At 37.5% G+C, this 12,854-nt stretch overlaps 1 protein-coding gene across 1 annotated transcript in view; it reads right to left on the bottom strand.

The window, feature by feature from the left end:
- The window catches only part of CNTN1 (contactin 1), a 163,918-nt gene that overhangs the window by 17,427 nt on the left and 133,637 nt on the right, over nucleotides 1-12,854 (bottom strand). Inside the window, exons 17-19 of the mRNA XM_017733132.1 lie at nucleotides 11,485-11,555; nucleotides 7,977-8,211; nucleotides 4,255-4,358 (exon numbers count right to left, since the gene is read on the bottom strand). Of these exons, the coding sequence (XP_017588621.1) occupies nucleotides 4,255-4,358; nucleotides 7,977-8,211; nucleotides 11,485-11,555 (410 nt within the window). The remainder of the gene's footprint in view (nucleotides 1-4,254; nucleotides 4,359-7,976; nucleotides 8,212-11,484; nucleotides 11,556-12,854) is intronic.

Raw genomic sequence — 12,854 nt, 5'->3', positions numbered from 1 at the left:
AGTCATTTTAGCTGAAGGTCTGACAATGATCTTCAAGTCAGAATTTCTTTCACATGACTATAATTAACATACTGTTGTAGATAAGCTGCTCTTGTTGAATGCAACCAGCTGTACACCATAAGGTGTTAACTGTAAGTGGCTGACTCAGGTGTGAGAGGGTGTGTACATCAGCAGCTAGAGGACGTCATGTCTATCTCTGTCTCAAAGTTCAAACAAGTTTCTAGCCTGCAGCAAAAGGATGTCCGTGAAATTCTAGGTGGCCAAAGTCTATAAACCATGACAGGACCAATGGTAGCTTTGCTGTTGATTTTAGCTGGCCATTGAAAATTAATTCATTAATTTTTAGTATGATCTATTATGTTAATTAAGTAACATCTTTACCTAAAGATAGAAAACACACTTTATATGAAGCTTTTATTAATCGTGGCATATTCTGGAAGCTTTTAAATTTCTCCACCTTGCAAAGCTTTTTAAAATCTTAATATTCGTTTGCAGTACAGGGATGCTAAGGGTGTAATACAAGATTAACACAGAGCATCAAACAAGACAAGCGAGAACAATGAATGAAAATGCAAATTAATTCACTGAGAGCACATTATGTTTCAGACAGAAGTAATATAGTTTTAAAATTTAATAAAATTTAAATCCCAAATACTATTGTTCTTGGCTGCAATGTTACGGACTTTACTCCTATAGTGTGCGAGCTGTATGTCATGACCACAGAAAGTTCTTCTTCAATCTACAGCCATATTTACATATGTGGAACATTGTAACAACTCTTGGAAAAGAGTTTCTCCCTGAAAGCTAAGAAAAACTACTATCTTCTTTATACTATTGCTATATTTCTCTCTTTAAATAATTTCAAATTCTCTTGAAATAATTTGGAAATTTCTTTCTTGCCTCTGGGGAAGTGATATCTAGAATTAAAGGCCCCATTGCTTCATTGCTCACATTTCCCCACTATACTGAGTAGCCCCTCTCTCTCTTTCTTAAAGAGCTTATATAGTATCCCCAGACAGTCTGCTTATTCCTGGTGCTCTGCATTTCCTTTGTTGTTAGGGTAATCCATAGGCAATGAATCCCCAGAGGACACAGAAGGGAATTTCAACCAAGCTCTATGAATTTTTGTAGGAAATAAGCCAATAGTGATTTGTGTGAAAGATTGCCTTAGCCATCATGAATTAGTGCAGCCCTCTGTGCTAAAAACAGGGAAAAACCTATCTTTCATGGTCCTCTCCTGTATTCAAACTTTAATATACTGAAGCTTTTTCTGTAAGTGTCATGAAACAAAAGCTTCCATATTCTTGACAGTTTTACATAGGACTGACACAAAAATATACTTTACTCATATTAAGAAAGAATGCTAATAGCATACTTCAGTCAACAAGAGACACTGGTGGTCAGTAGTGATAAATTTGTTTAATAAAATAAACCTATATCTATTGCATAGAAGCAGCATGAAATATAGATAGTGTCGCTGGTGCTGCACGCACTGCAGAGATATGGCTTTTAGCAGTCTATTGTAAGAACTCATAAATCTTAAATTCTTTATATGGATGGAGACAGTTTTCATACCTTATCTCTTCTTTAAGTGTGAGCTGAGGATACTCCTCTGTAATGGCAAAATGTATCAGTTCACACTCATCACCATGAGGGCAGTCATCCTGACAGTATGCATTAGTGTCAGGAAAATCTGACTCCTCCTGGTGTGAGAAGCATTGTGTCACAGGTGAAATACCTCAGGTTCTTTGCTCAGAGTACTCCCACCTCTTAAACTCTAGCATTCAAAAGTCAATTATGCAATTTTCAAGTAATAATAAAGACCAAAAGGAAACTGAGAAGGTGCTCTGGTGAATGATAGTTTCTACTAACCTGTATTACACTAGAGCAGTAATTAAAAAGATAACTATTGTAATGTTTATCAATTCAAATAGACACAGAGCCTTCCAGAGATAGTCACTGGAATTTTATAATACAGTTTGAGTACTTCTTCCACCACAACTTTTTTTGCAGCTTCACAAAAGCTATCTGTGGCCTTAACCTTCCAGAACAGCCCTCTCTGGTTTTGCCCTATCCTATGCCTCCTTCAAGACTCATGGGAGTTCTGATCTTCAGGAACACAAGTTTTTCTTTTTATTCTCAGTGAAGAAGCATGGGCTTTCCTTTTGCTGCCTTCCCCTCTACTAGGATGAGACTGCTGATTGTCCTGGGGAAAAAGATCTCAGAATTAATACCTTATTGAGCATTGTGGGGCAGTAATTTGTCACTATCAGTCTGTTTATTGTCTAGTCAGATGGAAATTTTTTACACAGTCCTGATAATTAGAAGATTTAGAAAAAGAGGAAAAAAAAGAAAAAAATTTATATTCTAACGTAGCTGTTCACTGTACATGTACAAGCCAGTCAGTTCACGCTGGATTTGTGAAAGTGTATTTCTCCAGGAATACGTGGATGAAATTACACTACAGCTATCAAAACAAAGCCACATCCGGAACAGCCACAGTCCATGCAACACACGGTCCACTCCCAGGATATCCCACCTTTATAGCAGTTGTTCTCTTTTCAGTCCAAAGATCCCCCACATTTCTTTCTGATTTTTTTCCTTTTTTTTCCCCTATTGACTCTTCTGTTCATCCTGGTCTTTCCTGCTAAATCCTCTCCCCTCCCTTCTTCCCCTGATGTCCCCTGACAGCAACTCAGATGACTTTATGTAAAATAAGGTAAAATTTTAAAAAATGGCCAAACATGGGTTGCCTCTGGGCATGTTCTCCTACCATGTTCTTTCCATATTCATCTTTGCCCCTCCTGCTTTACTACCCCATTCCCTACTACAACTCTGAACATCCATCTTCATGGTCTATCACAAATGCAATCCTAACCTCTATCAGCACTCCTTGCTGCTGCTCTCTCCATCAGAGAGCAGTTGCCACTCTCCCCCAGTTGCCACTCTCTACATTCCCAGAAGTCCCCTGGTGTGTGCCAGCCAACCTGTGTGTTCAGGTTGTTTTGCATGCAAAGGCTTCAGTTTCTGGGCACACTGTCCAGCTCGAGAGTGCAACGCAGCTACAGGGCTGTCCTGGCTGAGCTCATAGATTTCAGTTATGACCATCAATTTCTCCATCCTATTCTAGCTACAAAATCCCTGGGAGACACCAAACCAAAGTGGGCTGCTTTAGTAAATTAGGAGTTACCACTGATATTACTATCTTAATTTCAAACCCCAGTGTCCTCTGTTGGTAATTTTTAAATTTTGTGTCTGTACTGTATTAAATCAACCTTTACATGGGACACTATTCTTGTTGCAGTATCACAAAAGTTTTACATAAATCTCATGGAGACAGAAACAGAGATCAGGAAATATAAAACCAAGTACTATTAATTTATTCATAGATTTCAATTATAAAAATACATTCCACGAGATTACTCCTCATTTGTATGTGTTTATTTTGGAACATAGAGGATATCATCAAGTAGCTGAAAACTTAGATCACAAGGCAAGTCACTAACAAACTAAAGACCCAAACCCCTATTCTGGGGAGCAGCCAAAGTAAGCAGGCTGTACACTGCAGAGTTTGTCAGCATCGACTCTGCATGGATGATGTTAAGACTTCCCTGCTAGAGTACTAAACGGACATTTCCCACTGCACCCAGCCTGTGGTTGTCGTCCTCTCTGCAGAAGGCCAAGAACAATTTTTACAGGTAGTACCACTGAGATGGACCAGATGGAACATGCCCCAAAGCTCTTTTCCATGCGGAGAATAGAAACCATCAAAAAAACATCACTGTCTTGCACAACAGCAGTGTCTCTGTTGTATTGGATTCCAGGCATTTGTCAAGTAGTCCCACTTACTATAGGGATTGTGGGTGAGATATATTAATAACTGATGGTAATTTAAGTGGGCCGGAGTTAGTAACAATTTCACATATGTGTTGACAATTACACCCGTAATTTAATTTCAATATGTTTCAAGAAGTTAGAGATAGGCATTCAATTACATAAAAGAGACAATATTCTTTCCTTAAATAATTATGTCTTTTTTCAGTTGAGTAGTGCAAATACACATTTCTTGATATGTTTTAATAATGAAGTACGTAAGGCCAAAAAAAAATCTGTTTCTGAAGATGCAAAACTTGCACAGAAAATGCTAACTAAAGCAAACCCTAAGAGACAGAATGCCAGAGTAGGAATCATTGTTGGATTTAACTACTGACAGTAAATGAATAAGAAGATTGACAGTGTTGCTACTAAACTCACCTGATATCCTTCCACAGATTTATCAGAAACATGGTGCCAAGAAACAGACATTTCAGAAGATGACAAAACTTTTACGCTCACATCTGTAGGTATTTCAGTTGGAGCTGGAAGATGAAACATATGTTAAACAATCAATCTGATCTTGTGGTATTGCTATAATTTTTTACAGGGACTCTTCTCACTTTTTTATTTTATATTATTTTCAGTATTTTGTATCATTTTCATGATATCAGTGAGCCAAGTATTAGTCTTTAATCTGGTTTTTCTTAAGTAAACTTCAAGTCCAGTGATGATCTGTATGGAAAATGACTCTATAAAAACAAAGCAATGACCCTGTTACTTGGCTCAGACTATGTATTTTCATGCTTCAACAGATTTCTTGAAATTTGTGTAAACTGAAAACAGCCTTTAATAAACAGAATGAAGCATCCAGTGATCTTGTACTAAATGGGACAGCGGCTCACATACTACATACATCAGATTTTTTTAGTTACACACAAATACTCATGTATGTCACTTAGTCCTAATGATACAAATTTTTTGTGAGAGCAGATATTAGATACCCAGCTGTCCAGTGGCACATACAAACTTGAACACAGGTGTGAAATGATCCAAAGCACCCTTCTGTAAGGCATACATCACACAGTTGATTTTGTTTGTATTCTTAGTTCTGAACAGCAGCCAACGCAGAGTACAGACCATTATGTGATAGACTTTTATCCAGGGCTTCAAATACTAAAGTCTGGTTTCATTTCACTGTGGCTTAAATTTTAAATGAGGTAAGGAATTCAGAAAGGCATAAACCTAGCAATGTCTGTAAAAGATAAAGTTTTCCAAGCTAAGAACAGTTCTCTGTCGTGAATCCTTTGAAACAAGTTGCAACAGACAGGCATGGCAGCCCTAGCTGAGGAAAGCCTTCATATACTTAATCTTCCAACTGGGCATCCAGTCAACTATGCATCAAAACAGCCACTATTAAGAAAAAAATCAGTAACATCTCTCATGAAAAGTATCCTAGGTAACAAAATAATCTTATATGCAAAGTTACCTTTTGTAATTGTCTTTCAATGGCTGTTAATAATGCAAATATCTAATTAAAAAATTATACATTATTGCAAAATTGTTTTCACAATGACAGGAATTTAGATAAGCAAGAAGCCTGTGCACTCATTAATAGCAATCATTACTCACTACTAGCAATGGCAGATATGACTAGCAGTTGTCAGACATGGAACTTTGCTTATTACACATGGGAACACAGAAATTCCCCAGTCACTGACGTGAATAACAATGCCCACAGTTACAACTGGAGAAACATAGATCTATTATAGAATACACAACTTGGTGGAAAAGTTGTCACTGTATTTATGTATATATGGATATTTATACATATCTGTATGGAATATTGCATAACCATATTGCTTTAAGATTTCTGTAATACTGTTGAGAAGTTGTGTTGTCTAACAGTAATAGTATTACTTGCTGACTCAAAGGTACAGAAGTACAGGTGGAATAGTTGTGATCATCTAATCTATTCCCAAATCACTGTCAGACTCTTCTCTATTGTATCAATTACAGAACTTTCCAAAAAATTCATACTGAAAAGTTTCAACTGCCAGGGCTTTTGCTGATACAATACTATAACAATATTTCATCTGCTCATGCTTGTTTATGAGCTGCAAATAATTTACATTCCTATTTGTCATTTATGTTCTATAAATATTTTGCAGCCTCTCCTGAGCCAGAAAGATGGTATCAGTTGCTTTCCTCCAGTCTTCTAATTCAGTAATTCTACCAATAAAAGGAGAAATCACATGGTCATCACAGTATGTTCTCTTCACTGAAAATATAGTGGTCATCATACAATTATCTTCTAAGCAAAACTATACAAAGTTCAGGCTGGCAGCCAGTAAGCACACTACAAGGTATGGAGGTGATTTTGTTCAAGTCCTGATGCCAGGAGACAACTCTGCAGAATGCTCTTCGGAGTAACTTCCATTACATCTCTTGAAAAAATTCCTTCTAACCTGCCCTGAAGTTCCTTGATTGGATATAGGCAGTAGTCACGGTCACAGCTCCACGCAGGACCTGTGAGCACTGCTGGTAAGATTTGTACTCTTGTGCTTGAAATCAAAGAAGTAGGTTCACTTCTATTCTATTGTAGCTTCTACTTCTTTTGCAGTCTGCATCTGGCGTCATTTAACCACAAATGTTTTTATCAGGTGTCTGGGCTTTGCTAAAGTCTGTGTTAGAACATCAGCAGCCACTCAAGTGACGTCTTTATCTGGAAGTTGGCACTACTGCCCACTTGCTTCTCCTCTGTCTTTTTGAGCTACTAGGCTCTACCGTGCCCCTGAACTTAGAGAGCATACAAACACGCTTGCCACCCCTGACATGGTATGTATAATCCTAACATAAACACATGGGAGCTTATCAGTTAGCAGTTGATAAAGCCTCTGAGCAAGGATGGATACTTAAGTGTTATTTGGCCAATAGTGCTTTCATTACACCATAGCTATTTACTAACACATACAATTGCAAAAAAACCCTTTGTGTTGCTGCAGCAGCTGTTGAAGATGGATTCCTAAGGTGCGCTTTCCTGAGAAAAACAGTATTAACCTCATTAGCTAGCTTGGTGTTGCTAGCTTGAGTCCTGAATTACTCTGAGAAACAAAAGGACTCTTTCATCTTTTCTCTGTGTGTGGCCAATTTGTGTGCAAAGTTCCCATTAGTGCTAATGGGAACCATGAACATAAATCTTCCATAAAATACACAGAGCACAGAACAGAATCGGAAGTGTCAGAATGTGGCCCTGCTATCATGTCCCTGCTCTTGGCTCTTTGGTCTACATCTGTTGACTTTGTGAAGGAGATTTTGCTCTACGGAAAGAAAAATACTAGCTATTCTTTGGGTTTCTGGCAGAAATTAATAAACTGCATTTTTTTAGAACAGGCTTGAGTGATGATAATGCAATTAAAGATGTTGTATATATTTCTTCTGATTTAACGTAAACTTTCTTCCAGTACTTTCTCTCTTCTGCTAAGTTTGGAAATGTCATGTAAACTTCAGTCCTAAAGATCACAGCATGTGAAATAATTACAGTAAGAATTAAGAAAAATATTTTAATGGAATGTGAAAGAGGTTTTTATTGAATTACTCACTTGATAGCTCTAAAATGCAAACCAGAATAAAGACTGTAACAGGGATAATTTAAATGAGCCTTTAAACATGCTGGAAATATAACTAGATACAACTGAGCTATCATTCCTTCACAGTTTTGGGCTATATTCTGATACTGATCTACTAGAATACTAGGCTTTAGTGTGGTCTGTTAAGAAGAAAAAAATTAAGCATATGTCAAATACATGTATTAAGATCACAGAAACATTGCTGAATAAAGATGTAAATGTTTTAGGCAACCACTATGAACATAAGAAATTCTTTTTCTATATTCTTAAATCTTTTAACAAGCTGTGTGAAGAATCTTGCATGCTGCTGTGTATTGCTCACTGACAGCAATTACAGCCAAGTGCTCTGCATCACACAGAAAGCAGAAAGTGGAAGTTGGCTATTCAGTACAAGTGTATCGTGTGAGGAATGCACACCTTCCCTGCTGAAGATGTATTCTCCTATACAAATCAGTGTCAAGGACCAGGTTCTACTGATGTTGGTAGTGCTGATCTGGCCCCTCAGTGTAGAACTTATTTGGAACATTTACTCACCATCTTGTGCTGAATAAATGACAGCAGTGAGACTAAATGGTCCATCCCCTTTGTTGTTAAAAGCCTTCACTTTTACTTGATACTGAGTTGAAGGGGGCATTGATTCATCCTTGTGGACATATCGGCCAATTTCAGGATTAGTAACCGTAACTCTTCTCCATTCTTTCTCACCAAATGGCTTGAAGGCCACTATATAACCAAAGTTATTGCCATAGTGGTATTCTCTTGACAAAGGCTGTAGAGACAAAAAAATAAAATACTAGTTTTTGCTAAACAGCTAGGTCTAGAATGAAATATAAATAACACAGAAAGCACTGATATGTACATTATAAAAACACTGAACTAAACCTCCATTTTTTCCTGGTTTCCTTCAATGGCTTGCTCCCACACCCTTTAAAAATAGGCTCTCTTAGATCTGTAGTATTAGCATATTTGCTAGGAAAGTGTTTTAAGATCTTTCTCCTCATCTGAACTCAGTGCAACACACATCATGTTACCTCCCACAGAAAGAAACCAAGAATAATTTTGTACTAAAACAGCTGTAGCTAAAAAAAATGACTTAAGGAATGGAGCATAGCGATATGTAACAGACATACTATGCCAGTGTATGGGTCCATGTACATGTGTGGAGGTAGATACTCCTGCAAAAGAGAAAGAGAAAATCTGTGTGGCTGGCCCAAATCATATTAATTTACTGAAAGTTTGTCACCTAGGCAATTGACACAGCTGATGAAGAAAGATGGACACTTTCAAAGAAAGACTCATCCTTACCACTTTTCACTGATGATGGAGGGGATCTAGTTGTTGATTTAGACTACCTAGCTTCTAACTGGTAAATCATTCCCTGAAATGACTCCCACTTTCAGTACCAGCATTAAAGGTACCTATCCAAAATATTTCTTAAAACGATAGCTAATTTCCTATACCTAGGAATACTGGAAAATATGAAATTAGGGAGGTAATCTGCCATAATGAATTTTTCTTCTTTTACCAAAGCCCTACATTAAGTGATCCCTTCTCAGTCCATGGAGCTTTTACTACAACTGTTAGACACTGCACCCAACCAGCCAAAATCACATCATTCATCTGTGCATCACGAGGTTGACCAGAAGCATCCCTTGAAAATAAGCTTCCTGCATCACCTCACAGAGATGAAATAGCTTTTCTTGAGGCAAAGGTCTTGGAGCAGTGAAACAGAGAGTAATTATTCTCCTTAGGTGTTTGTCCACTACTGCAGCACTTCAGCCAACATGTGTGAAGATATTCTGAGCAAGCTTTTAACAAAATTTGATGTGCCTCATCTTCTGAATCTATCACTGTAACTAGCTGCTTAAAATAAACCAGAATTCTATCTCATATGCCAAAGTAAGCAGCCTGGATGAGGCCCTAGTCTCAGAACGATTGTCAGCCAGAGCAAACTTTAGAAAGCCAGGACTGGTGCTTAAAAATTATATTCTGAAAGGTCTTATATAAAGTATTAAAAGCAGCTTTCCCTCCAATGGCTGCACATAATAAGTAGGTATAAGTAGCTGAATAGTTTGTAGTATCCACTAAAAACTTTGAAAAAGAAAATGGGAGAGGGAAAGACAAATGGGGAAAAATGAGGAAAAATGGGCATGCCACTACTACCTCTCCTTCTCAGTTCTTTCAAAACAAGATTTAGAAGAGCTTTGATTGCATCTCTGGCTGTCTCATTCAACCTGGGCTTATGAATCATAGCAAAAGCTGAGAAAGGGTTGGCAGCAACATGTGAATCTGCCATACATTTTGTTCTTCTCTTCTTAATTAAAGAGTATTTAGAGTAGCATATGCAAATGTCAGCACATCTGGGGGAATCAATATACATTTTTATCTTAGCCTTACAGATAGATATATTGTTGTCTGTCAGACAGACTCCATGAATCTACAGCCTCTATTCAAAACCCCATGCTAGATAAAGCATAGGACATTCTTGGGAAATAAATACTTGAAGCCATGCTTAATTTGTCTGACTAAAGGAGCTACTCAGAACAGATGTGAAAAGCATGACATTAGGTAAGAGAAATAATGAGAATATAAATCTACCTGAGTGTACAGGAAATACTAAAGTGGTCTTGTACTTCTGATCTTGCATTAGTCACTATTCTCCTGGTTATATTTTCTTTGTTTAGTTTGGTCACAGCCAAGTTACCACTATATTGGAAATGCCATGAGTACCAGTCTTTACATGCAATGCAAGAAGTAGCTCTGTAATTTGTTGAAATTTTTATAAGAAAGCTTGTGAAGTAAAATAATCTAGGTCTTCTGTACCTATCCATTGCATGAGTTCTTTTGCTCTTCAAAAACAAGAGACCAGAATTAAGCCAATTAGGACACATCTACTTCCTAACCTGTTATTAGGGGAACTAAGATACAACCTTTTCAATATATTGTGACAGAACTGTGGACCTTCTTTTTCAGAAACTTATAAATCTTTTCTTCACTGCTAAAAGACTTAGGAAGACTGAATAAATATTTTGTACTGAATTAAAAAACAAAAAAAACCCCAAACCCCAAAACAAAACCCACCCAGGAAAGCCCAAATCTGGTAGCTTAAAGATATGGCTGGCTATTTCTGCATCATACTTGAGAACTTTCACAGAGATATGATCAATCCTAAGTACAAAAAGAAGGAAATATGCACATGGATTAAAATCTGCATATTCATAAGGAGAATCCCTATACAACAATATACGCTGTTGGAATTATGACATCTTTACATTACTTCCCACAAGAAAAAGCACTCTTCCTAGAGGTAATTCAGCTGCTACATTTGAAACAACTATTCCCCAAAAGACACAAACAGGATAATGTGCCTTATGTATCTCATAGCCTTATGACAGTGAACAGAGAGGTCAATAGAAAACAAACTTGGTAATTTTTTCAAGTATAACATAACCATCTTTCTTTGCCAGAGGTAATGCTGCTATGACTCTGTTTTTCCCGGATACTGATAGGATCTGACATGAATCCAACAATCTTTTTTTTTTATTTCTTCTCCCTAGCTTCCCCAAATACCCTGCAGCAGATTTCAATTCTCTCTTCCATGCTACTTTTGCCTATACAACTTTGTTTATAAATCCTTATCGTCTCGTGCTGGGTTTTGCTTTCCTCTTACCTTGGTGTCTCTTTTCCTTTCCTGCTTTACCTATATCCACAGTATAGGTAAGTTTTCAAAACCATTGTTTCAATAGCAGAATGAAGACTACTTTTTTCAATGCATTATAATGGTCATTATGTGTTTCAATCTCTTTGTTTTAGAATGTTTTAGATGATATTTTAGAAATGTCCAACACATAAACCCCTAAGGTACTCTCTTCCTCATTCCTTTTCATGTATTTTTTAATGAGAAAATTCTGAAAACCTATATATTATATACAAATCCTGTTCTCACAAGACCCAGAGACAAACTATCCACAGGTTTCAGGAGGAGCAAGATTAGATATAAGATAGTACAGGTTTCATGCCATCTTGCATGTGCAATACGTACCATCCATGTTATTGTCAGCTCTCGATTGCTTCCACCCCCTCCTCCAACATCAGAAGGAGCCACATTAGGAGCTAGTGAAGCAGAAGAGACATGAAAAATTACTACAAAGTATGCAGCAGACAGCTGCAAGGCCAATGAGCACATGTGGCACACACTACTAAAATAATGGTGTGCAATCTGCCAAGACTAATGTATAGCTACTGCTTCAGGAAACATGCCAGCTGTAACCATAGCTAGCAATCATTCCTATTTCTCCCTGTATTATCTACAAATATTTAATTGAATATTCAGGAATGGAAAATTTCTCGTAAGTCTTAAGAGAAGCACACTGTGTATTGTTCTTGTGCTTTCTCAGACGTTGGTATGCCAAGGGCTCAAGCACTGTGGACTTGCATGTGTAATTACCCTAATACACTGTGACCAGTTCCACCTACGTCAATGGATTTACCTGCCATGTGTAGTGTTAAACCCATGGGTCTATCTTTGAAGCACTGGCAGACTAACTGTATTCTAGACTAGTGGCACATGTCTTCTTAATTATCATGTTCAGGATGGGTAGATGTACCTAAGCAAAACTGGCACAGCACTTTATAATTTAGTAATTGCATTTTACACTGATATCTCCTGTGTAATGAAATATGATCTGCTGATCTATCATTGGTGCACAGCTGGGTGGTAAAGCCAGATACTTTCAAGGACTCCATTATAAATCATTCCTATATTGTCATTTCCCTCAGTCTCTCTGCACTGAGTGCAATGGTTCTATTGCTATCCTCTGTGGTGTTTGTGTATTTATTTGCTGTCACTCAATACTGTCACAGCAAGTACCACTGAAAACTTAGGACATGACAGACTCCCTACAGGGCATTTAGTATGCCTCAGATGTGCATGTATTAGCTACATGCCCTACCCAAACTGTGTTCTTCGCATAAAAAAATTCTGATAGATCAGGCCTTTTCTCCACTAATCAGTGAAAGTCATAGCGCTCTTGCACTATGTAAGTAAGATGTTTGCTGAGGCCTTTTCTGAGGGTCAGCTGAGGAGAAACACAGAGTAGAACTAATGTTTTCAGACAGGATAAAAATATGTAAAAATAAATTTGAAATTGAAATCAGCATTCAGTGCATGGTTTGCATTATTTATTTCGGGCCTTTCTGAAAATAAATTAGTGGAGATCAAGACTAAACATACATATGACAATTTGAGAGAAAGCTGGGGTTTGTTAATCGACCTTGTAGTCACACTGTGTAAGTATACAGCTTTAAAGCTAAGTTAGAAGCAGAGGATTGCTAGAACGCCTAAGTAGTCAAAGAAGATAGACTGCCAAAGAACAGAAAACACCCGACTGTTTTAAGTCTAACAAGTCACTC

This window comes from Corvus brachyrhynchos, unplaced genomic scaffold (genome assembly GCF_000691975.1).
Source record: "Corvus brachyrhynchos isolate BGI_N302 unplaced genomic scaffold, ASM69197v1 scaffold32, whole genome shotgun sequence".
Lineage (NCBI taxonomy): Eukaryota > Metazoa > Chordata > Aves > Passeriformes > Corvidae > Corvus > Corvus brachyrhynchos.
Note: the sequence above shows the minus strand (reverse complement) of the source record. Positions and strands in the feature narration are given on the sequence as shown.